General features: G+C 42.6%; 1 protein-coding gene across 1 annotated transcript; it reads left to right on the forward strand.

Annotated features, from left to right (window-relative positions):
* The first annotated feature begins 1,393 nt into the window (after positions 1-1,393).
* On the forward strand, positions 1,394-26,692 carry SRMS (src-related kinase lacking C-terminal regulatory tyrosine and N-terminal myristylation sites). Its single transcript, XM_066586690.1, has 8 exons — positions 1,394-1,899; positions 7,019-7,140; positions 11,587-11,753; positions 18,201-18,339; positions 18,426-18,584; positions 21,595-21,776; positions 24,782-24,938; positions 25,900-26,692. Exons 1-8 carry the CDS (start codon positions 1,499-1,501, stop codon positions 26,076-26,078), a joined length of 1,506 nt encoding a protein of 501 aa, XP_066442787.1. The 5' UTR covers positions 1,394-1,498; the 3' UTR covers positions 26,079-26,692.
* Positions 26,693-26,746: the final 54 nt, after the last annotated feature.

Genomic DNA, 26,746 nt, shown 5'->3' on the forward strand with positions numbered 1-26,746 from the left:
TCTAGGAGCATTCAGTGCCTTTGTAGCTTTTTGTATCCTTTTTCTTGTTTGTATAAGCCAATAATAATAATAATATCTTCTCTTAACTTTTTGGACCGCTCTCTTGAATTAGCCACATTGCTTATATTTATCTTAGGAGCTTGATTCTGGTGCTGTATGCATGTACTGAGATTGGTTCTTGTTGTATTCATGTTATGAGTTTGGTTCTGGTCCTGTATTTATGTGCTAGGCTTGGTTCTGTTGCTGTATTTGTTATAAGTTTGGTTTTGGTGCTGTATTTATATAATGAGCTTGGTCCTGCTGTTGTTTTTGTTATGGACTTAGTTCTGGTATCGTAGCTATGTAGTGAGCTTAGTTCTAGTGCAGTATATATGTTATGAGTTTGGTGCTGTATTTATGTACTTGGCTCAGTTCTGGTGCTGTATTTGTTATAAGCTTGGTTCTGGTATATTCTGTATACTGAGGTTGGATTGTGCTGTATTTATGCTAAGTGCTTGGTTCTGTTGTTGCATTTATGTATTGAGCTTGGTTCTGCTACTGCTTTTGTTATGGACCTGGTTCTGGTATTGTATCTGTTATGAGCTTGGTCTAGTGCTGTATTTTTTGACTGAGCTGTACTGGTGCTGTATTTATGTACTTGGCTCAGTTCTGGTGCTGTATTTGTTATAAGCTTGGTTCTGGTATATTCTGTATACTGAGGTTGGATTGTGCTGTATTTATGCTAAGAGCTTGGTTCTGTTGTTGCATTTATGTATTGAGCTTGGTTCTGCTACTGCTTTTGTTATGGACCTGGTTCTGGTATTGTATCTGTTATGAGCTTGGTCTAGTGCTGTATTTTTTGACTGAGCTGTACTGGTGCTGTATTTATATAATAAGGTTAGTTCCGGTGCTGTATTTGTTATGAGCTTGGTTCTGGTACAGTATTTATTCACTGAGTTATTCTGGTGCTGTATTCATGTAATAAGGTTAGTTCGGGTGCTGCATTTATTATGAGCTTGGTTCTGGTACTGTATTTATTGACTGAGTTGTCCTGGTGGGAATATTCTAGTATCTTGCTGCTCTCTGCACAAGCAGAATACATACTGACTGCCTAACGATCCACTATATTTAATTTTTCCCCTTATGACAATGGATGGTGCCAAAAAAATTCCCCACGGGTGCCACTACCAGCACTATCTATTAATACAGGTTAGGTACAGATGTTTTACGGACCAAGTCCTGGTTTTGTCTTACTGGGTGAGGGCAGATGTGGTCACCTGTTCTGCCACCAGGGTCTCTTTGCTTTGGCATTATCCCCGCTTCCCTGCAGACATTCTCGTCCGTTCACATTCCTTTAGTTTCGATCTTCCTGGTTGAGGCACCAGTTTTACTTTTGTTCAGGTGATCAGGAAGTGAAGCAGATGAAAAATAACTGCACAGATCAGGAGGCAGCAGTCGCCCAGCATGCTGCCCGCAGGAGGGTGAACCACACCTGGACTGGCACGCACCTCACCTGAGCATGGAGGACTTTTGTAGGAGCCATATGAAATTTCTGGGGTGTCTGTGGGATAAAATCTGGCCTCCCACAATGGAATCCTCTGTGCCCACCATACAACATGAGAAGTCCAGCACGACGCCAAATGTGGACATTGTCACCGTGCTGTATGACTTCCAGGGCCGAAACCAGGAAGAACTAAGCGTGCAAGCCGGGGAACAACTCTGGGTGATCAGGGCTGAGGGGGATTATACCCTGGCCAGGAAATTAACAGGAGCCATGGAGGTGGGACTGGTGCCAGCAAATTATACATCGTCTTTAAGCCTTGACTTTGATCCTCTCCAAGGTACCAATGCTGCTCATACAACGATGGATCAACCCAGCAACTATGTCCCTGATAGGAATCCCCTTCTGCGCAACGAGGCGTAAGTAGCTGCTAATGCACCGTCCAGAAAGAGATACTTCACCTGCAGCCATTTACAGTACTATGCTGACCTTTCTGGTACATGAATATAATGATATAGCTGCAGTAAAGACTGACACTTGCACAAGAAAAGTAGCAGGAGGCGGGAGATGTAAGGCAGCTTAGATTTATATGGCATTCAGGGACTTTAGGAAAGCGATTGACAACTTCTGTGTAACTCTTCTTGTAAGATGTAATATAATACATGTTATTACAGATATTAAATGGAGTAATCAGGAATTAAGTCAAATATGGAAATCAGCGGGCGCGCAATTCCAATATTAGGGGAAAAAATTACATCTGTGAGCGAAAATCCACCGTCCAGCAGTAAGCGTGGAAACAGCGGAGAAAGATTTACACGAAGTCCTCAGAAATCCACCGTCACTTTTTCTCTGGGGGGAGTCTATGTATCCCCCTTACTGCCCACCATGATCTGCATATCCCAGAAGCCATTGCATCAGTCCATCGTGTATGGTAGTAACTTGGCTGCTGGCTTCATGTGTCTCCAATGACAATGGGGTCACACTGACACCTCTGATGGGGGAATCATTTTTGATGTCATGTAACAAAAGTTTTTGAGTTTCTGTTCCCATTGATATCAAATTTTTGTATCTAAGAGTCATTAAATGGGAGTTATGGGGGAAATGGGGGAGGGGGGGGACCTTGTGGGGTGTAGAGTGTTAAGACAGCTGCAATGCAGTCCTGAGCCCTCGCTCACGACTTGAAGGCTGCGGGCTCAATCCTCGCATGGTTCAGATAGCCGGCTCAAGGTTGACTCTGCCTTCCAGCCTTCCAAGGTCGGTAAAATGAGCACCCAGGAGGGTAAAAGATGACAGGGGAAGGCAATGGCAAACCACCCCGCAGAAACAGTCTGCCAAGAACATGCCATGATGTGATGTCACCCTAGGAGTCGCTCACGACTTGGCGCTCGCCCCAGGGGACTTTTCCTTTTACCTAATTATGAGTGTAGGAATAAATGGGCGGGTGACGAAATAACTGCTTGACACCTACTTCCACTTACATGTTGTTCATATAGGGTGGACCGAAAATCTGCAGACACTGTTACACCTCAGGGCTATGATCATACAGAGTACAAGAGAAGTGAATGGGATTCATTGTGTCACTATGCAGCGGCCATCGGCCTTGTCACTACAGATAATGTCTGCATAACAATAGGCATGAGTATAGTACAGGTTTACATTGTGGCTTCACTTTAAGGCTGGGGTCACACGGGACCAAAATCCCACAGAAATCTCGCGGAATGGCTGTATGGAAATAACGTAAGAGTTCCATGGGAGAAATGCAGCCTCAAAACTCACGGCCATTCGCCACGGATTTTAAAACGCTTCGCCGCCTGCATTCCGCTTCGGCCGCCTGCATTCCGCTTCGGCCGTCTCTCCCCATAGAAAGGAGAGTGGGAAACAGGGAAAGAATTAACATGCCGCAGCTTTGAATTCCATGCGGCATGTCAATTTTAACACGGCTTCGCTGCAACGGATCGGCTGCAGCATGGGGAAGAGGTTTTTCCAAATTTCGGCCACTTTGCTGCTTTATCCCGGGATAAAAAGCCACCGGCAGAAGCCAACGTGATAAGGAGAAAAAGGGCAAATCACTTTATCTAAAATGACTACTTCTTGCTGGAGAATCCCTCCTTGTCACTAGGTTTTTCACTTTCTTCTAATTTGCTGGTCACTGCCTGTTGTCGGGTGAAAATGGAACACAGGAAGTAGAATCATAGAGTTAGAAGGGACCTCCAGGGTCATCGGGTCCAACGCCCTGCTCAGTGCAGATCACTAAATCACTGAAACCCTAATAGAATGCAGTCAGCCAGACTATGATATGGAGGAGCTACTTGTTCATTGCAGATTAATATGCAGTCACCCACTCAACCCAGCCCAGATTGGGGAGGAGCGACTCCAAACAAACATAGCCTGCACATGTGAACGATATCAAAGAGGCCAGCCAAAGATGGATGTGGCCACCATACAGGATATCAACTCTTACTGATATAGCAGTTAGAGATGAGCGAGTATACTCGCTAAGGCACTACTCGCTCGACCGCAAAGATTCGGGGGCCGCCGCGGCTGACAGGTGAGTTGTGGCGGGGAGCAGGGGAGGGCGGGCGGGAGAGAGGGAGAGAGAGATCTCCCCTCCGTTCCTCCCCGCTCTCCCCCGCCCCCTGCCGGCCCCTGAATCTTTAGAGACGAGCGGGGAGATACTCGGCTAAAGCACATTACTTGAGCGAGTAGTGCCTTAGCGAATATACTCGCTCATCTCTAATAGCAGTTGGTTGCCCTGTATCTCCAAAGTGGGCCGCACTGGCTGACATCTTGGGCTCCCCCAAAATCTAGAGCAAACTGCATGCAAAAAAATACTGATACGCACTAATTCATGCGGGTGTTAGTTCTGCATTTTGGCCAAGGCGCATAAGCTGACAGGCTTTTACAGTCAAGGTCTTTGTTTATTCTCTCACGTCTGTGATTTAAATGTCGTTAATGGTGTTAGCGTAGGTTCTGACAGACGTGTGGTGGCCTTGCCGTTGGCCCATCAGCTAAAGCATCTTGGCCAAAATGCAGAACTAACACCCACATTTATTAGTGTATATACTTCAGAATTTTTTTTCTTTGTTCTTTCTTTCTTCTAATAACAAGGTTCTCAATTGTATTCATTAGCTGTATTTTTTTGCCTTTCACTTCCCTTCCCATATTGTTCTAGTTTAAAGCTCTCCTGCTGAGTGTAGCGAGCCGCCCACCAAATATATGCTTTCCTGTCTTTGTAAGGTGCAATCCGTCTCTACCAAGCAGTCCATCATGAAGATAATTCACTCCATGGTCTAGTAAGCCAAATCTTTGCTGATGGCACCATCGACGTAGCGAATTGTTCACCTCTAGAATCCTGTTCCATCTTCCTATTCCATGGCCATCCACTGGGAGGATAGATGAGAAGACCACCTGTGCTCCTAGTTCCTTCACCTTCTTCCAGGGTCTTCAAAGTCTCTGTAGATAGTTGTAAGGTCCTTTTTTGCAGTGCCATTTGTCCCTACATGTATTAGTAGGAATGGGTGGTGTTCTGTAGGACTGAAGAGTTGACAGCCTATCAGACATGTCTTTGATTAGTGCCCCTGGAAGACAGCACACCACTCATGAGGGGTCAGGTTTGCAGACGACCACCGCTCTACTTTTCTTCTTCACAACCACACATCTTTTTCTCCATCCAAGAGGATTCTGAGTGCTTACTAGACTCTTCTCTGCCTGAAAAGTCATTTCTTGATGTACCCCTTTGTTGTTCTCCTGGATGAGAACCTGGTACCGCTTCCTGAGCAGTATTGGTGCTTCCATTCCTTGGCATCTGCAGGTACACTCAAAATTTATTCTCCTTTCAATATTCTGAAGCGTTACTTCTGCTGTGTCAAGGAAATCCTCATCTTCCTTAATGAATTTCAATGTAGCTATTCTCTGCTGAAGACTTTGCACCTTTTCTCCCAGTAGACATACAAGCTTGCATTTCTGACAGGTGAGGTTTGACTTTTCCTCTGGAGCGGTGTTGCCTTATATTGCTCGTAGAATTCTATGAATGAGGGAGCAGCAAAGAGACGCTGCTGTAGCTTCTAATAGGTGATTTACTGTTTCATAGTTAGAAAAATTACATCTACTCTGCTAAATTCTGCTGTAGAATGTCTTCCATCTTGCTGTTACTTATAAGGTGCTGCCTTATGCTGCCCATATAAGTCTATGGAGGAGGGTGGAAGAGGAAAAGACTCACACAGACGCTGCTGCAGCTTCTAGTAAGTGATTTCCTGCTTCATAGCTACATAAATTATATCTATACTGCTCAATTCTGCTGTAGAACGTCCTCCATCATGCTGTTACTTACAAGGATCAGCATAGTTACTTACATAGAGAAGATGAGATCCTGCTTCCCAACATGTGCTGTATATGGAATCACAGCAGCAGTCTACATTTCCAGGTCGGAGATGCATTTTAGGTTGGGTTTGGAGATATTCTTAGCAGTCCTAAGACCCTACATTTTGATGTTCCTGTGAAAGTCATTAGAGTTTCCACAGCAAGTACTGTAGATTGAGTTTAGAGCAGGTCAGGTCTAGATGCCCATACGGGGCTAACATAGCAGAATCTAAGAGGCTGATGTGCTGAAAGTAGCTGATAGACATCACCCTCTTCCCATGTCCATATGTCCTTTTCAGGTGGGCACTAGGCATACAGTGTAAGAAGACACTAAGCACCGGGTAGTTTAACCCTGTATTGGCACCTTTTATACCTTGCTTCTTCTTACTGATGTGAAATTTCTTTTCAATACTTTATTACTACAGAGATCAGTGATTGAAGGTCCATTTGCTCGGTATCCCTACGACAACACTTCCTGTCTTGTGTTCTGGAAATACAGCTTTTTTATAAGGGCATTGTTCAATTCTCCATAAACTGCAAACACATATTAACTTGCTTGATTGATAGAATTAACGCGGCTTGTGATTTGGATCCTCCATACAAGATGACTAGACTGAACTGCCAATGCATGGGACAAGAAATGTTGTCATGGGGATACTGGGCTGATAGAGGCAGATTTTAAGACCCTAACTGCATCTCATGTGGTTAATGGGCTTTATAACTGTTTTGTTTGTTTTATCCAAGAAGTTCTAATCTTAGAATGCCCCCTTTATTAAGATTGTCATATTGCGCCCCCTATAGGACACTGTATAGTAGAGTGTTTGCGCAATTTGTACCCATCTATTGTTGGCTATTGGATAAACCTCTTGCTGTCTCATAGCAGAATATGGTAATGCAACCCACCATGGCCACCAACAGCACCCATCGATAAAGGACGGGGTGATGCCCAATTACTCATAGCCTAATGGCAAGTCATGTGACTATTTTGCTATTTCTGACTGCATAGATATTGCATTGTACTTGCTGTAGCTGCAAATCACTGCCAGCGCCATCAGCCACATCCCATTGCGTGCAACTTCTCCTTATTTTGTTGTACGTGTCGTAAATCGCTGATATTATCTGTAATTATGTGTATTATCTCCTAATCCGCCTTCTCTCTCCACTTCTCTTTTCCCACAGCTGGTATGTAGAAGTTTCCAACAGAACAGAAGCAGAGACATTACTGATGTGCCCACCTAATGCCCACGGCTCCTACCTGGTGCGACCCAGTTATACCAATCATAATCTCTATTCATTATCAGGTAAATGTATGAAGAGTCCGTGGGCACAGAGAGGGCGAGAAGATTATAGCCAGGGGGTTCTTGAGGCTTCACCTGGGTGGTATATGACCTGGACTCTATGTTCCTAGTGGTCAATGTTCATTGAAGGCACAATATGGTAGACTTGGGTACTTTTAAGAATACCCAGCAAGATGCCCCATAATTAAAACAGTAGCATTTTCGCTATGAACAGTGCCAATGTATTGGCTCCTTAAAAACAGTGCCAGCATAATACTCCATTATAAACAGTGCCAGCATGATACTCCATTATAAACAGTGCCAGTATAGTGCTCCCTTCCTAAACAGTGCTAGCATAGTGCCCCCTTTTAAACACTGCCAGCATAGTGCCCCCTTATAAACATTGCCAGCGTAGTGTCCTTTATCAGCACCAGTATAATGACCACTAATAAACGCTGCCAGCATAGTTCCCCCATGAATCAGTGCCAGCATAGTGCCTCTTTATAAACAATGGCACTATAGTGCGCATAACAGCGCCAGCATAGTGCCCCCTTATTAACACTGCCAGCATAGTACCTTCTTCTAAACGGTGCCAGTATAGATTCTCTTGTAAACACCACCAGTGTAGTGCCCCTAACAGTGCCAACATAGTGCACTCTTATAAATCAAGTCAGCATAGTGCCCCCTAATAACTAATGCCAGCATAGTGCCTCCCTTCACACTCCCATTATGCTCAATGATAAAGCTCTCATTATCTCCAGCTGCCACCAGGGGGGGCACTCTGCATACAGATTTACACAGCTCTCATTGAAGTCGATGATATCAATATACATTTCTATACAACAGGCTCCCCCTAGTGGCAGCTGTAGCATCTTTTGTAGGGGACTTGCCTGCTCTGCTGGCAGTTCAGGAAATGTTCCCTATATTTGGAGAGTCCTGCATGATCTAAGGGCCGGTTCACACGGGCGTAAGTGCATTTCGGTCACGTAAATACGCTCGCTCTGGCATGAGCAAATACATTGTGTATTTATGTGCATTGCTTTTGTGCGTAAATACGCAGCGAATACGCAAGTGTCCTTTGTTAAAAAACGGACGACGGCCTCCCTTTGAGTTAGCGGCCACACTGGCTGGGATTTGACACATTTGACACTATATCATACAAGCGTGCAGCGATACAATGTAGATTATGAAGTTTCCATCTATCCGACTTCTTCAAAGGTGTCTTTGTACTTTGAGCCGCCGCAGATCACAGAGACGTAATGCCAAAGGTCCGCTCATTATATGTGGAGGGCGCCATCCTCTTATCAGTCCTGTTCCCAATGGATATCAAAGGTCCTGGAAGATAATATAATGATGTCTGGAATCAATATTTAAAGGGACAGTCACATAAATGAAGACTGGGCAGGGTTACATTTGTCACATTCACTGCTTAGTGGACCTCCTATGGGAATGGAGCAGCTTGAAACTTCCGGGGCCCCAGTGAGAACTCTGTACAAGGGCCCAACCCAAGTGTTGGAATGACTTGACACTGTATATCAGTGCTCTCCAACCTGTGGCCAACTACTACTCCCAGTAGCCCAGCCCCTTGCAAGTGAATTTCAGACACAGCCAATGGCATTTAAGAGTATTTAGCTGATAGTATTCCTGCTCTACAATGATTTAACCCCTTAATGACGCCGCCATTTTTTTTCTCTTCTTTTCCTCCCGACTTTCAAAAAATCATAACTCTTTTATTCTTCTGTCAGCACCGTTGTCTGAGGGATGTTTTTTGCAGGACGAGTTGTGTTTTTCACTGGTTACTATTTAATGGACCATATACTATATTGTAGAACTTCTAAAAATGTTTAGGTAGAATGAAATGAAAAAACATACCTTTCCACTTTGCCATCTTTGGGAGGGGTCTTGTTTTTATGGCGTACCCACTGAGACAAAAATCACACGACAACTTTAGGGTTTATTCCGACGTGCGTATATCGCCCAGGTTTTCACGCCCGGACGATATACGCTGCCTCTCTCTGCAGGGGGAGGGGGCGGGCCAAGAACAGTGCACTGAGCTCCCGCCCCCTCTCCGCCTCTTGCCTCTATTTGCAATGGGAGGGGGCAGGGCAGAACTTAGCCCCGCCCTGGCCCTCCTATTGCAAACAGTGGCGAGGGGTGGAGAGGGGGTGGGAGCTCACGGCACTGTTCCCGGCCTAGCCCGCCTTCTCACCTTGAAGAGAGTGACAGTTTATATCGGTCGAGCGTGGAAACTCAGCCGATATACGCACATCGGAATAAGCCCTTAGGGCTTATTCCACGAGCGTATATCGTCAGGTGTTTTCACAGCCGGTGGATATACGTTACCATGTGATGCATAGGCATGGCGTATATGACGTAGGGCAGGGGGTTACCTTCCCCTTGCCAACTCACCTTCTCTCTTCTACCTTCTGGCTGTTTGCAATGGGAGTGGGCGGGACAGCGGTGGGGCTAACCTCCAGCCCCTCCCCACTCCTCGTCTGCAGCCAGCAATTAGAGGAGACAGAGCTCAGCTCCGCCCCATCCCACCTCCTCCCATTGCAAACAGCAGCAAGGGCCAGAGTGGAGAAGAGAAGAGGGAGGGAGTTAAGCAGTCACGCTGCTAAACTCCCTCCCAACTCCCTTCTCCGGCTGCTGTCATTGGTTCCCATAGGAGTCAATGAAAGTGGCTGTAGCCTGGCCAAAAAGATGGCGTCCTGCCAGGCCTAAAAACGCCCCGCCGGGTGCTTTTACGCCACGGTAATACGCCTGTGTATCCAATGCATCAGGTGGTAGCGTATATCGACCAGCCGTGAAAATGCCGGCCGATGTACACTCGTGTGAGTAAGCCCTTACTCAGTGGGTCAGTACGATCATGAGGATAACAAATATATTTAGGTTTTTTTAGCTATACTATTTTCTAAAAAATACATATATATTTTCTGCCGCCATCTTCTGATATAACGTTATTTTTCCGTCGATGGGGTTGTGTGAGAGCTCCGTTTCTTGCAGGAAGTCTTGTAGTTTCGATTGGTACCATTTTGGAATACGTAGAGCTTTTTGATCGCTTTTTATTAAATTTCTTTTTAAAGAAAGAAAGCGCAGTTCTGGCGTTTGGAATTTATATTTTCTGCCGACATTCACCGTTCAGGACAAAGTGTTGTTTTGATAGATCAGACTTTTATAGATGCAGCGATACCAAATATGTTTTAGATTTTTTTTTGCTTTATTTCATTTATGAGAATCTTATAGTGGTCAAGGGTAGTGAGGGATTGAAGCCAATATCCCTGGTGGTCTCGGGTGGTGAGGGGTTAATGTCTCATAAGATATGTGTAGGGTGGTAAGAGCTCTGATACAGGGCCCCTAATCCCAAGCACAGACACAGTTACATTATGACATTTGCTCTGTCTGCCACAACCACTAGAGGGAACTCATGATATACAAATGTGTACAACCACCACTAGGAGGAGCTCACTGCATACAAATGTGTACAACCACTACTAGGAGGAGCTCACTGCATACAAATGTGTACAACCACCACCAGGAGGAGCTCACTGCATACAAATGTGTACAACCACCACCAGGAGGAGCTCACTGCATACAAATGTGTACAACCACCACCAGGAGGAGCTCACTGCATACAAATGTGTACAACCACCACCAGGAGGAGCTCACTGCATACAAATGTGTACAACCACTACTAGGAGGAGCTCACTGCATACAAATGTGTACAACCACCACCAGGAGGAGCTCACTGCATACAAATGTGTACAACCACCACCAGGAGGAGCTCACTGCATACAAATGTGTACAACCACCACCAGGAGGAGCTCACTGCATACAAATGTGTACAACCACCACCAGGAGGAGCTCACTGCATACAAATGTGTACAACCACCACCAGGAGGAGCTCACTGCATACAAATGTGTACAACCACTACTAGGAGGAGCTCACTGCATACAAATGTGTACAACCACCACCAGGAGGAGCTCACTGCATACAAATGTGTACAACCACCACCAGGAGGAGCTCACTGCATACAAATGTGTACAACCACTACTAGGAGGAGCTCACTGCATACAAATGTGTACAACCACCACCAGGAGGAGCTCACTGCATACAAATGTGTACAACCACCACCAGGAGGAGCTCACTGCATACAAATGTGTACAACCACCACCAGGAGGAGCTCACTGCATACAAATGTGTACAACCACTACTAGGAGGAGCTCACTGCATACAAATGTTTACAACCACCACCAGGAGGAGCTCACTGCATACAAATGTGTACAACCACCACCAGGAGGAACCCACTGCAAAGAAATTTTACAGTCATCATCAGTGGGGGATCACCATTTGCAGATTTATACAGTCACTACTTGAGAGAGCTCCTTGCATGCAGATTTATACATCCACGTCGCCAATAGGTCATTTTGTAGTAGCAGCTTCTTGATATTCTTCTCATTTGCCCCCAGTTCGCTGTGAGAGAAAGGTCAACCATTTCCGCATCAACATGAACGCCAAGGGAGAATATTACCTGCAGCATGGGAATAAATTCGCCACCATGCAAGAACTTGTTGTCTTCCATAGAACTAACTGGAAGATTCTGAAAAGTCCCCTACTGCAGCCGTGTGTGAAGGAGGTAACACTGTATATACAGAGAGCGCTAAAGAGACATACTGCAATATATAATACCGCAGCGTGGTGTGCGCCATGTTTATTTTATCATGTGATATGTGAGTCTAACATGCAAGTTATATAATGAAAAAGGAAAGTCTCATAATGAGATAAGCAAGATAAAACGGCAACTCCAGCCGGGCGCGAAAAGTCATCTATCTGTTTGTTCTTGTACATAGGAGGCAGTATTATAGTAGTTATATTCTTGGACACAGGGGGCAGTATTATAGTAGTTATATTCTTGTACATAGGAGGCAGTATTATAGTAGTTATATTCTTGTACATAGGGGGCAGTATTATAGTAGTTATATTCTTGTACATAGGGGGCAGTATTATAGTAGTTATATTATTGTACATAGGGGCAGTATTATAGCAGTTATATTCTTGTACATAGGGGGCAGTATTATAGTAGTTATATTCCTGTACATAGGAGGCAGTATTATAGTAGTTATATTCTTGTACATGGGGGCAGTATTATAGTAGTTATATTCTTGTACATAGGGGCAGTATTATAGTAGTTATATTCTTGTACATAGGGGGCAATATTATAGTAGTTATATTCTTGTACATAGGGGGCCGTATTATAGTAGGTATATTCTTGTACATAGGGAGCAGTATTATAGTAGTTATATTCTTGTACATAGGGGGCAGTATTATAGCAGTTATATTCTTGTACATAGGGGGCAGTATTATAGTAGTTATATTCCTGTACATAGGAGGCAGTATTATAGTAGTTATATTCTTGTACATAGGGGGCAGTATTATAGTAGTTATATTCTTGTACATAGGGGGCCGTATTATAGTAGGTATATTCTTGTACATAGGGAGCAGTATTATAGTAGTTATATTCTTGAACATAGGGGACAGATTTATATTAGTTATATTCTTATACATAGGGGGCAGTATTATAGTAGTTATATTCTTGTACATAGGGGGCAGTATTATAGTAGTTATATTCTTGTACATAGGGGGCAGTATTATAGTAGTTATATTCTTGTACATAGGGGGCAGTATTATAGTAGTTATATTCTTGTACATAGGGGGCAGTATTATAGTAGTTATATTCTTGTACATAGAGGGCAGTATTATAGTAGTTATATTCTTGTACATAGGAGCAGTATTATAGTAGTTATATTCTTGTACATAGAAGCAGTATTATAGTAGTTATATTCTTGTACATAGGAGCAGTATTATAGTAGTTATATTCTTGAACATAGGAGGCAGTGTTATAGTAGTTATATTCTTGTACATAGGAGGCAGTATTATAGTAGTTATATTCTTGTACATAGGGTGTAGTGTTATAGTAGTTATATTCTTGTACATAGGAGGCAGTATTATAGTAGTTATATTCTTGTACATAGGGGACAGTATTATAGTAGTTATATTCTGGTACACAGGAGGCAGTATTATAGTAGTTATATTCTTGTACATAGGGGTCAGTATTATAGTAGTTATATTCTTGTGCATAGGGGGCAGTATTATAGTAGTTATATTCTTGTACATAGGGGGCAGTATTATAGTAGTTATATGCTTGTACATAGGGGGCAGTATTATAGTAGTTATATTCTTGTACATAGGGGGCAGTATTATAGTAGTTATATTCTTGCACATAAGGAGCAGTATTATAGTAGTTATATTCTTGTACATAGGGGGCAGTATTATAGTAGTTATATTCTGGTACACAGGAGGCAGTATTATAGTAGTTATATTCTTGTACATAGGGGTCAGTATTATAGTAGTTATATTCTTGTGCATAGGGGGCAGTATTATAGTAGTTATATTCTTGTACATAGGGGGCAGTATTATAGTAGTTATATTCTTGTACATAGGGGGCAGTATTATAGTAGTTATATTCTTGTACATAGGGGGCAGTATTATAGTAGTTATATTCTTGCACATAAGGAGCAGTATTATAGTAGTTATATTCTTGTACATAGGGGGCAGTATTATAGTAGTTATATTCTGGTACACAGGAGGCAGTATTATAGTAGTTATATTCTTGTACATAAGGGTCAGTATTATAGTAGTTATATTCTTGTGCATAGGGGGCAGTATTATAGTAGTTATATTCTTGTACATAGGGGGCAGTATTATAGTAGTTATATTCTTGTACATAGGGGGCAGTATTATAGTAGTTATATTCTTGTACATAGGGGGCAGTATTATAGTAGTTATATTCTTGTACATAGGGGGCAGTATTATAGTAGTTATATTCTTGTACATAGGGGGCAGTATTATAGTAGTTATATTCTTGCACATAAGGAGCAGTATTATAGTAGTTATATTCTTGTACATAGGGGGCAGTATTATAGTAGTTATATTCTGGTACACAGGAGGCAGTATTATAGTAGTTATATTCTTGTACATAGGGGTCAGTATTATAGTAGTTATATTCTTGTGCATAGGGAGCAGTATTATAGTAGTTATATTCTTGTACATAGGGGGCAGTATTATAGTAGTTATATTCTGGTACACAGGAGGCAGTATTATAGTAGTTATATTCTTGTACATAGGGGTCAGTATTATAGTAGTTATATTCTTGTGCATAGGGGGCAGTATTATAGTAGTTATATTCTTGTACATAGGGGGCAGTATTATAGTAGTTATATTCTTGTACATAGGGGGCAGTATTATAGTAGTTATATTCTTGTACATAGGGGGCAGTATTATAGTAGTTATATTCTTGCACATAAGGAGCAGTATTATAGTAGTTATATTCTTGTACATAGGGGGCAGTATTATAGTAGTTATATTCTGGTACACAGGAGGCAGTATTATAGTAGTTATATTCTTGTACATAAGGGTCAGTATTATTGTAGTTATATTCTTGTGCATAGGGGGCAGTATTATAGTAGTTATATTCTTGTACATAGGGGGCAGTATTATAGTAGTTATATTCTTGTACATAGGGGGCAGTATTATAGTAGTTATATTCTTGTACATAGGGGGCAGTATTATAGTAGTTATATTCTTGTACATAGGGGGCAGTATTATAGTAGTTATATTCTTGCACATAAGGAGCAGTATTATAGTAGTTATATTCTTGTACATAGGGGGCAGTATTATAGTAGTTATATTCTGGTACACAGGAGGCAGTATTATAGTAGTTATATTCTTGTACATAAGGGTCAGTATTATAGTAGTTATATTCTTGTGCATAGGGGGCAGTATTATAGTAGTTATATTCTTGTACATAGGGGGCAGTATTATAGTAGTTATATTCTTGTACATAGGGGGCAGTATTATAGTAGTTATATTCTTGTACATAGGGGGCAGTATTATAGTAGTTATATTCTTGTACATGGGGGCAGTATTATAGTAGTTATATTCTTGTACATAGGGGGCAGTATTATAGTAGTTATATTCTTGCACATAAGGAGCAGTATTATAGTAGTTATATTCTTGTACATAGGGGGCAGTATTATAGTAGTTATATTCTGGTACACAGGAGGCAGTATTATAGTAGTTATATTCTAGTACATAGGGGTCAGTATTATAGTAGTTATATTCTTGTGCATAGGGGGCAGTATTATAGTAGTTATATTCTTGTACATAGGGGGCAGTATTATAGTAGTTATATTCTTGTACATAGGGGGCAGTATTATAGTAGTTATATTCTTGCACATAAGGAGCAGTATTATAGTAGTTATATTCTTGTACATAGGGGGCAGTATTATAGTAGTTATATTCTGGTACACAGGAGGCAGTATTATAGTAGTTATATTCTTGTACATAAGGGTCAGTATTATAGTAGTTATATTCTTGTGCATAGGGGGCAGTATTATAGTAGTTATATTCTTGTACATAGGGGGCAGTATTATAGTAGTTATATTCTTGTACATAGGGGGCAGTATTATAGTAGTTATATTCTTGTACATAGGGGGCAGTATTATAGTAGTTATATTCTTGTACATAGGGGGCAGTATTATAGTAGTTATATTCTTGTACATAGGGGGCAGTATTATAGTAGTTATATTCTTGTACATAGGGGGCAGTATTATAGTAGTTATATTCTTGTACATAGGGGGCAGTATTATAGTAGTTATAATCTTGCACATAAGGAGCAGTATTATAGTAGTTATATTCTTGTACATAGGGGGCAGTATTATAGTAGTTATATTCTGGTACACAGGAGGCAGTATTATAGTAGTTATATTCTTGTACATAGGGGTCAGTATTATAGTAGTTATATTCTTGTGCATAGGGGGCAGTATTATAGTAGTTATATTCTTGTACATAGGGGGCAGTATTATAGTAGTTATATTCTTGTACATAGGGGGCAGTATTATAGTAGTTATATTCTTGCACATAAGGAGCAGTATTATAGTAGTTATATTCTTGTACATAGGGGGCAGTATTATAGTAGTTATATTCTGGTACACAGGAGGCAGTATTATAGTAGTTATATTCTTGTACATAAGGGTCAGTATTATAGTAGTTATATTCTTGTGCATAGGGGGCAGTATTATAGTAGTTATATTCTTGTACATAGGGGGCAGTATTATAGTAGTTATATTCTTGTACATAGGGGGCAGTATTATAGTAGTTATATTCTTGTACATAGGGGGCAGTATTATAGTAGTTATATTCTTGTACATAGGGGGCAGTATTATAGTAGTTATATTCTTGTACATAGGGGGCAGTATTATAGTAGTTATATTCTTGTACATAGGGGGCAGTATTATAGTAGTTATATTCTTGTACATAGGGGGCAGTATTATAGTAGTTATAATCTTGCACATAAGGAGCAGTATTATAGTAGTTATATTCTTGTACATAGGGGGCAGTATTATAGTAGTTATATTCTGGTACACAGGAGGCAGTATTATAGTAGTTATATTCTTGTACATAGGGGTCAGTATTATAGTAGTTATATTCTTGTGCATAGGGGGCAGTATTATAGTAGTTATATTCTTGTACATAGGGGGCAGTATTATAGTAGTTATATTCTTGTACATAGGGGGCAGTATTATAGTAGTTATATTCTTGCACATAAGGAGCAGTATTATAGTAGTTATATTCTTGTACATAGGGGGCAGTATTATAGTAGTTATATTCTGGTACACAGGAGGCAGTATTATAGTAGTTATATTCTTGTACATAAGGGTCAGTATTATAGTAGTTATATTCTTGTGCATAGGGGGCAGTATTATAGTAGTTATATTCTTGTACATAGGGGGCAGTATTATAGTAGTTATATTCTTGTACATAGGGGGCAGTATTATAGTGCGTATATTCTTGTACATAGGGGGCAGTATTATAGTAGTTATATTCTTGCACATAAGGAGCAGTATTATAGTAGTTATATTCTTGTACATAGGGGGCAGTATTATAGTAGTTATATTCTGGTACACAGGAGGCAGTATTATAGTAGTTATATTCTTGTACATAAGGGTCAGTATTATAGTAGTTATATTCTTGTGCATAGGGGGCAGTATTATAGTAGTTATATTCTGGTACACAGGAGGCAGTATTATAGTAGTTATATTCTTGTACATAGGGGGCAGTATTATAGTAGTTATATTCTTGTACATAGGGGGCAGTATTATAGTAGTTATATTCTTGTACATAGGGAGCAGTATTATAGTAGTTATATTCTTGTACATAGGGGGCAGTATTATAGTAGTTATATTCTTGTACATAGGGGGCAGTATTATAGTAGTTATATTCTTGTACATAGGGGGCAGTATTATAGTAGTTATATTCTTTTACATAGGGGGCAGTATTATAGTAGTTATATTCTTGTACATAGGGGGCAGTATTATAGTAGTTATATTCTTGTACATAGGGGGCAGTATTATAGTAGTTATATTCTTGCACATAAGGAGCAGTATTATAGTAGTTATATTCTTGTACATAGGGGGCAGTATTATAGTAGTTATATTCTTGTACATAGGGGGCAGTATTATAGTAGTTATATTCTTGTACATACAGGGCAGTATTATAGTAGTTATATTCTTGTACATAGGAGGCAGTATTATAGTAGTTATATTCTTGTACATAGGTGGCAGTATTACAGTAGTTATATTCTTGTACATAGAGGGCAGTATTATAGTAGTTATATTCTTGTACATAGAGGGCAGTATTATAGTAGTTATGGTCTTGTACATTGTGTGTTAGTGTGGGAGGGGTGACATGTTCTGCATTACATATGACAGGAGTGCATATTAATCTCCATTAACCCCATAGTAGTTTTCATGTCAGAGATTGAGCTCCGTAACAAATTTTGGTGCAGATTTGCATAATAGATACCAGAGTTTTAGACATATCAAGGAGGAGGTAACATTCAATGTCGAAATATTGACTTCTGGGTCTAATTTTCTTGGCTGTTTGTCTCATTTTGGATATGTCTTGCAATTTTTAATTGACTTCCAACAATCTACTTTCTTCTTGTGTCTTACTCTTCCTTTAGGTTGACCTCTCGGAGACCTGGGAGAGGTCACGTTCAGAGTTCAAGCTGATCAGGAAGTTAGGTCAGGGATTTTTTGGAGAAGTTTTTGAAGGCATTTGGAATGACAGAGTAAAAGTAGCCATAAAGACCTTCAAGCAAGGTTGGTCTTTGTTCACAATCTGGATTTCCGGCAATAAGGTGAAGGTTGGGTGATGTCCACCTTACAAGATGTTCTTCCCCTTACAGATGACCTCAACAGAAGTGACTTTGAGAAGGAGATAAATGCCCTGAAGAATCTGCGTCACAGGAACCTCATCCAGCTGCTTGCTGTCTGCTCCATCGGAGAGCCCATCTATATAATCACTGAGCTGATGGTTCAAGGAAACCTGAATGAGTACCTGAAAGGTAAGGCATGATGATAATGCTGTCCTCAAAACAGGAATATAGGAGTGCCACGTACCGGACACAGGATAGCGAGAAGGGGGACCATACCTATCGATCCCACCTCAGTCCTCGATCACACTAGCGGTATTGTAAGCATGGAGTCGTTAGAATTCAGGCTGATTTGTACCTGGCTTCCTCGGGGCTTCTGCATGCATGCGAAGCGAAAGCTCAAATCACTGCCTGATCCGTTCCAACGCACTCCAGAGCTCTACAATACCCATACACAGCTGCCACCACCACCAATGTTCACGGGCATTGGACCCGATCTATAAATTATTAACACAATTTTCGGAGTATTATGGTACGTTGTTAAAACGGACAAGGCTTGAACTGATAAATTGTAGTTTTATTCTAGAAAAGGTCTAGCTGTGCAATACATACAGAATGTACAAAGGTATACAAAGAAAAAGGTTGTTACATGGGAGAATAAAGAATACAGTATGAATACACACTCAGCAGATTTAACATAAAGCAGGAGAAATTAAAAGAAAGTTACCAGATTTTGGGATACACGGCCCAAAGGGGTCTGGGCGGCGGAGAGCCAGGACATAGGAAAGTCCATATACCGCAGTATAGCTCCGTGGATCAACAAATGGGACCTGAGGGGGCCCACATTTTAAAGGGTCCCTCCTCTCCGCCCCTTCTGAGGTCATACAGCGAATGGAGAGTTGGTCTTGTAGAAGCTCTGAGGAATCATATTTATTTATGTTTGGTCATATCTCGGCGGGGGGCCTCCGATCGTGAGGATATGCCCGCCATATTTCCGTGTATGATTTTAGCTACGTATGAGTACCAAACGGACAGGCGCAATCCCAACCAGTGGTGGGGTTCCATAATTTGAGAGGGTTCCTGAGCGCTTAACGCACCGTGAGTGGATGCATTTTGTCCAGCTGGGACACACGATTTTGAAAATCTAAATTATATGCGGCTGGGACCTTCACACAACCAAATGTTCTAATTAAAGATTTCCTCAGTATGGATTCTTTCGGCCCGGCTAGTCTGGAAGAGGAAATTAATACAAGAAGGGTTTTCCTAAACTTAATTAACACCTGCAGGGTCAGCATCCTCATGCTAATACCACCCAACACATACAGGTGGGAGAGAGAGAATGGGGGTTATTTACATCACAGCACAGTTCTTGTCCAGGCAGGTGAGACAAGGCTTTTCCTACATGCTGGAAAAGTCACAGAGTGAAAGTTGATAATATACACCATGGGGAACATTCATGACAGTTTTACACCAGCTTGTGGCATTAAAAATTGCTTTGCTAAAATCCCTCCCTCTCCCCTTGCCGGCAGCTCCCATAGGCTGAGGAAAGAGAGGAGGGAAAGTAGAATGGTAAGTACTGCTAAAGTCCCTCCTCCCCCCTTTGCCGGCAGCTCCCATAGGCTGAGGAGAGAGGGGAGGGAAAGTAGAATGGTAAGTACTGCTGAAGTCCCTCCTCCCCCCTTTGCCGACAGCTCCCATAGGCTTCTATGGGAGCTTCTACTGCCATGATCAGCTGCCATAGATGAAATTCTGGATGGAGGTGTATATATACATGCCGCAGCCCAACCATCTGAATGGGAGAGAAAACGGGAGACTTGGTCACAGCTTTTTTTTTTTTTTGCTCACACTATTTTTGGCCGTGATGCAGGCAGCCAAAAATCACAACGCCCGTGTGAAAGAGTTATCAGGGTATTTGGATATTCAGGTGCTACCAAGTGTCGGCTGCTTATGTGTCAAACACTAGAAGAAGAGTATAATTCAGTGAGCTAAGATTTTTTAATAAACAGCTTGTCTAGATTGTTCCAGTGCTTGAAGTGGAAACAGTCAGCAAGACGCTGTTGACAGATCCAGAATTTTAATAGCTTCCCTCTATTAAGCAACTTGAGTATATAATGGGATTGAGCTTAGGGTCTGAATTTCTTATTAGCGGTTTATTAGCCTCTAAAGCCCGAGTTGTTGCCTAAGGCCAATTTCAGATACTCTTAGATTGTGGCTCTTTAGGATGGCCTGGTGCTTGGAGTCAGAAACAGTCAACAAGCTGCTGTTTACAGATCTGTCGTTCTAATTTTGAGTCTCCGGTTTTGGGACAGAATTCTGTCCTGGAACTGGATGGCGAGAAATGGTGGCCGTAGTGGCTGCTATGGGGTCCGCAGCTCGGGGGGGGGGGGGGGCTGCCCAGTCCTATGTATGCCAGTTATTACTGACCTCCTTACACTCCGAGGTCATGCACTTCACTGCGCAGAATAATCGGCTGGACCTCAGACAGCAATTACATCTGGCTTTTCTTAGAAACAGAGAGCTACAAAACGTTTAAAGGAGTTTTAAGAAATTTTTTAAAAATGTATGTATTGGCAGGGAATGGGTTAAAAAAAAAAAAAAACTATCCTCCTTAAGTGGCCCTCCAGTCCTGCATAGGAGCCCTGGTCCCTGTCCCTCTGGAAGAAGCTACAGTGGTCATGTGCCGTTCATGACAGAACCACCTGTAAAGCCAGTGATTGGCTGAGGTGACGTGTACAATGGACAACATGTGACCACTGCAGCTTCTTCCATTATGAGAGCGGTGGGGAGCGGGATTCTTGCGCAGGACTGGGTGGGGGCAATTAAAGGGGTGTAATTCCTATTGAAATCAGAAGGTGCAATGCCTCCTATTACCCTTCTGCCCCTGACCACTGTCCAGCCCTACTGCACTGATAGCGGGCCAGAGGATCAGCTGATTGATGGGGACCCCAAGCGGCACATCTCCACCGATGAACTATTAATGATCTCTCCCGAGGACAGGTTATCAATAGTAAATGTCTAGAGAACCTGTTAAAGGAGGTGAATCTGGCTTATTTTTTATTTTAACCCATTGCGTGACCATAGAGTTTTTTTTTTTAGTTTTCAGAAAACCCCTTTAAGAGTTTGACAGAAGATGGCGACTCGAAGACATTGTAGATTTCATTCATTGATGCGACAGAGATGACCCAAGTTCATGTCTCTGCAGGTACTGGAGGCATCCGACTAAAAAATGCCGACTTTATTCACATCATTTGTCAGGTGGCGGATGGCATGCAGTATCTGGAGGACAAGCACATCGTCCACAGGGATCTGGCCACACGAAATGTTCTGGTGGGAGAAAACCTTGTCTGCAAGATCGCTGACTTTGGATTGGCTCGACTACTTAAGGTTAGCCATACTTGCTGGTATGGACCAGTTTTAGGGGTGCGGATTGGTGTGTCAGTCAATTGGGCACAGAGCATTGGGGGGGTCTACAGTAAAACAGCGCTAAGTACCTTTATAGGAGTCAGAGCTCCATTCTTCTCATATTAGCTGAAACTTCACAATCTTATAGCCATAGACTCTAAATTATATTCTGCATTTCCTCCAGCCACCACTAGGGACAGGCTTATTGCAAACAGATTGTATAGCTATCTTTAACTCCTTAGTGACACAGCCTATTTTGGACCTAAGGAGAAAACAATTTTTGGGGGCTTTCATTAACTCCTCTTTTCATTTTTCAGTCGACACGGCCGTATGAGCGCTTGTGTTTTGCATGGCGAGCTGCAATTTTTATTGGTACAATTTTTGGGGTACATATAATGCATTGTATAACTTTTTAACATTTTTTCTGGAGGGCACAGAGAAAAAAACATCAATTCTGGCATTATTTTTTGGGATTGTTTTTACAGCGTTAAGCTTTTCTGATCCCTTTTATTGCATCTTTTGGGAGGCGAAATGAACAAAAAACTGGATTTTGGCTTCTTTTTGAAGAGTTGATGCAGGAAGGAGGGGTTTGGCTTCTTGGAGAACTGGACTGACTTTGCTGTCGGCTACAGGTTCTACTGCAGGGACGGGATGCATCTCATTGAGGAGGGGGCAGCTGTGCTGGGGGAGAAGATGACTAGAAGGCTGGAGGAGTGTTTATCACAGAGATAGAGAGGAAGACAGTGTCGAGAGTGACCTGGGACTAAGTAATGGAAATGGGGGCTGAGCGGTGGGAGGGGTTAGTAGAGTTACAACTGGCAGAACAGTTAGGGCTCAGTCACACGATCGGTGATCTGCACGTATTTCTGCGTGGAAATACACCCGCACTGCGTGCAGACAAAAATCCGCATGACCAGGTCCATTGCCAGCCATATGTTCTTTATCTGGCAGGTGCAAATTTTCATAATTAACCCTCCAATCTACCACCTCAATACAAGGTATTTAAAATATAGCTACAATGTATCGCTGTCAAAAGATGGCGGCAGAAAGATTATATTTTAAAGGTAGTGCCGCAAAAAGAAACTGTGTACATTTTGTATCATCAATAGAGATGAGCGAGTATACTCGTTTCGAGTACTTACTCGATCGAGCACCGAGATTTTCGAGTACTTCAGTACTTGGGTGAAAAGATTAGGGGGGTGCCAGGGGGCGGGGGGAGGCGTGGCGGTGCGGCGGGTAGCAGCGGGGAACAGGAGGGAGCCCTCTCTCTCCCCCTCTCCCCCCCCACTCACCCACGGCGCCCCCCGAATCTTTTCGCCCGAGTACGGAAGTACTCGAAAATCGCTGTGCTCGGGCGAAAAAGGGGAGTGGCCGAGTACGCTCGCTCATCTCTAATCATCAAAATTGTTCTGACCCACAAAATAAAGTTATCATGTCTTCTTTGCTGCAGTTTGTGCGCCATAGAAACATCACCCTCCCAAAGATGGTGGAATTTCATTTTTTTCCATTTCTCTCCACTTAAAAATTTTTCAAACTTTTCCAGTACAAAATACTACCAGTGAAAAATACAACTTGTCCTGCAAAAAACAAGCCTTCAGACAGCTACATCAATGGATAAATAAATAACCATGATTTATTGGAAGTGGGGAGGAAAAACTTAAAATAAAAAAAAAAGATCCGTGTCCTTAAGGGCTTATTGAGACAGGCATATATTGGCCGGGTTTTCACGCCCGGCTGATATACGCTGTCCCTCTCTGCAAGGGGAGGAAGCGGGCCTGGCCGGGAGCTGTGCACTGAGCTCCTGCCCCCTCACCGCCCTCTCCACCCCTAGCCACTGCTTGCAATGGGAGGGCCAGGACGGAGGCGGAGCTAAGTTCTGACCGTCCCTCTCCCTGCAGGCAGTGGCGAGGGGCGGGGAGAGGGGGCGGGAGCTTAGCACACTAGCTCCTGGCCTGGCCCGCCTCCTCCCCTTGCACAGAGGGACAGCGTATATAGTCCGGGCGTGAAACCCGTCCGATATACGCCTGTCTGAATAAGTCCTAAGGGGTTAAAAGTTGTAAAGCACGGGTCGCACGCTCGGGAAGAAATTGCAGCATGCTCCATCTTTCTGCGGATCCCGCAGGGGCGGCTTAAATTGAAGTCAATGAAAGCTGTCCGATCTGCGGCATACCTGCAGCTGTCACTGTGGACGTGCCACGGATCCATGGGAAGGCAGGAGACTTAAAAAGAAAAAAAATTGCGCTGCGCATGCGTTTGGCACATCATCCGCTGTGCTGAAGAAGGCAGATCCGGCCGGCACGGAGGAGACTCGCGCTGGATCTGGACAGGTAAGAAAATGAATTTTTCTGTCCATGTCTGCGGTCCTAGCTGGATTCCGCTGCAGGATTCCGCACATTCAGGACTTATTTAGACAACCATATATCGGCTGGGTTTTCACGCCCGGCCGATATACGGTGTCCTTGTCTGCAGGGGGAGGATGACGGAACAGCCAGGAGCAGGCACTGAGCTTCCGCCCCCTCTCTGCCCCTTGCCACTATTTGCAATAGGAGGGGGCAAGACGGGGGCGGAGCTAAGTAATGGCGCTTAGCTCCTCCCCACCCCTCCCATTGCAAATAGTGACAAGGGGAGGAGAGGGGGCGGAAGCTCAGTGCCTGCTCCTGGCTCTTCCAACCTCCCCCCCTGCAGACAAGGACACCGTATATCGTCCGGGCGTGAAAACCCAGCCAATATACGGTCACCTAAATAAGCCCTCAATCCGTGCGTGCACGTTCAATACAAAAGAAAAGCGTTCTCATGAGAGCGAAGTCTCTCATAACTATTATCATGTATGTTCTACACTGTACAAAACATCACTGCCCTCATTTATTCTACTGCTAGGTGGCATGTTTTTTTATTTCAATGTGTTCCCCTTTAAGAACAACAGGGCAAATATGTACTTTAACAGATCGGCCAATTTTTTAACACATTTTGGTCTCCATTTATTTTAGGATGATATTTACTCTCCAGAAAACAATCGTAATACCCCAATCAGGTGGACAGCGCCCGAAGCGTTAATGTACTGCACATATTCTACCAAATCAGACGTCTGGTCTTTTGGAATTGTGATTTTCGAGGTGTACACACGTGGAGATTTGCCGTACAAAGGTAATAAAGACAGAGGTGATTCTAGCGTATCAGGGCTGGGGTTTAGGGTAAGTCTTACCTCTGGGGTCCCTTTCTTCTCCACCATTTGGACAAACTTGGGCAGAAGGCCTGAAGATACAATTAACCCCCCAGCAGTTTAGGAGGAGCTCTGTTCATTCTGAGGAAAATACAACACATTTTCAGGCAGAGTCCGTCCTACTTTAAACAGATGTATCTCTGCATCTATCAGGGCTACCAACATGGTGTCTAACCTAAAGTTCTTGGCTTTAAAATGACACCAAAAGCACATTTTAGCCTTACAGAATTCGAGCTACAGCTGTTTGAAGTGGACTTTGGAATACTGAATATATTACTGTACTTTTTTAGTGTATCGGCAGAGCAGAGAGGGAGGGGAAGGGGAGACAACAGGCAGCAGAGAAGATCTGTGATTCTCAAGTATATCTCCCTGTCCCAGGAGAGTGGAGACATGAATTTGTGTTCATGTTATCACCACTCTCTCCATCAATCAGAGAGCATATTTGCTCTCTGATTGCCACATACGGGTTATCTCTAAGAACAGAAGTACAATAATGAGGACTTGCTTATCTAATTACTCCTCTATAGTATTTAACCCCACAAATGCTGCAGTCATTTCTGACCTTGGTATCTAAACCTTTATGCATAAAACAAATTTAAAACTTTTTCCCCCTATACAAGGCTTCAAATATGGAAAAAAAAAAAAAAAATGCCTACACATAGTATCTCCATAATTCATGTATTAAGTGCATTGAGGTAAATTGTTCTGAAACCTGGCGTCAGAAATGCAGGGCTTAGTAAGTTTACACTTTGGTGTCTGCCCAGTTCTCCACATGCCCATTTGGACAAACTAAAGAAAATTAGAAATTCAGCTCAGACACATATATACCTCTATCTATACCTCTCCTCCGTGTGACTCTTGTCCCATGCATTTTTTTTTTAATAGGATGGACTAATCGGGAAGTAGTCACAAAAGTCACTCAAGGTTACCGGCTGCCGCAGCCACAGACCTGCACCATGGAGATGTACAACCTAATGCTGCTTTGCTGGATGGACAAACCACAGGATCGGCCAAGTTTCCAAGTGTTGGTGGAGAAATTAACTGACATTCAGAGGTCAGTCTGATAAAGGAGAACAACACCTTACGTGGAGGAAGTCTGGAGAGAGTCAATATTAGTGGAGAACTATGGAGTGGGATGGGAGTCCTAATCAGTGGGGCTTATACCCATGCCATAGACTGATAATGAGGGAACTGATGGTAAGACATTCTGCCAAGACTTCACACTAGACTGTGACAAACGTTAGAGGAAACTTCTTTCCATCAAGACAGGAAACTCTGATTATGTGACCAAAGAATAACAAGTCCACAGGATTCAGTTACACTTGTGGCTGCGCTTCACCTGTACTTAGAATCTAACGATACGAACAATCTCTGGACACGAAGAGAAACTTTTATACAATCATAAACTGAAGAAACGTGAAAAGAAACAAAGATAAGAAAGTATTGACATCTTATTAAACTCTGAACCACTCCGTATAGTACTTCCAAGCATCACTTCTATCATATAGACATTTATTGTTCTCCTTACTTTGAAATGCACTTTAAAGGAAATTGATTTGAAGGAGGAAAAACTGTAACTACAATTACACTGTCCGTTATGTACAAAAATGTAATACTGCTCATATGTAAAGGATTATAACTACTATAATACTGCCCCCTATGTATAAGAATAAAACTACTATAATACTGTTCCTATGTACAAGAATAGAACTGCTATAATACTGCGCTCTAT

This window comes from Eleutherodactylus coqui, chromosome 13 (assembly GCF_035609145.1).
Source record: "Eleutherodactylus coqui strain aEleCoq1 chromosome 13, aEleCoq1.hap1, whole genome shotgun sequence".
Taxonomy (NCBI): Eukaryota; Metazoa; Chordata; class Amphibia; order Anura; family Eleutherodactylidae; genus Eleutherodactylus; species Eleutherodactylus coqui.

Bases quoted from the DNA above. Each gene is read 5' to 3' on its own strand.
- SRMS (XM_066586690.1), top strand. From the start codon at position 1,499: ATGGAGGACTTTTGTAGGAGCCATATGAAATTTCTGGGGTGTCTGTGG. The intron at 7,141-11,586 runs GTAAATGTATGA...ATTTGCCCCCAG, and splicing joins TAATCTCTATTCATTATCAG to TTCGCTGTGAGAGAAAGGTC. The intron at 24,939-25,899 runs GTAATAAAGACA...TTTTTTTAATAG, and splicing joins TGGAGATTTGCCGTACAAAG to GATGGACTAATCGGGAAGTA.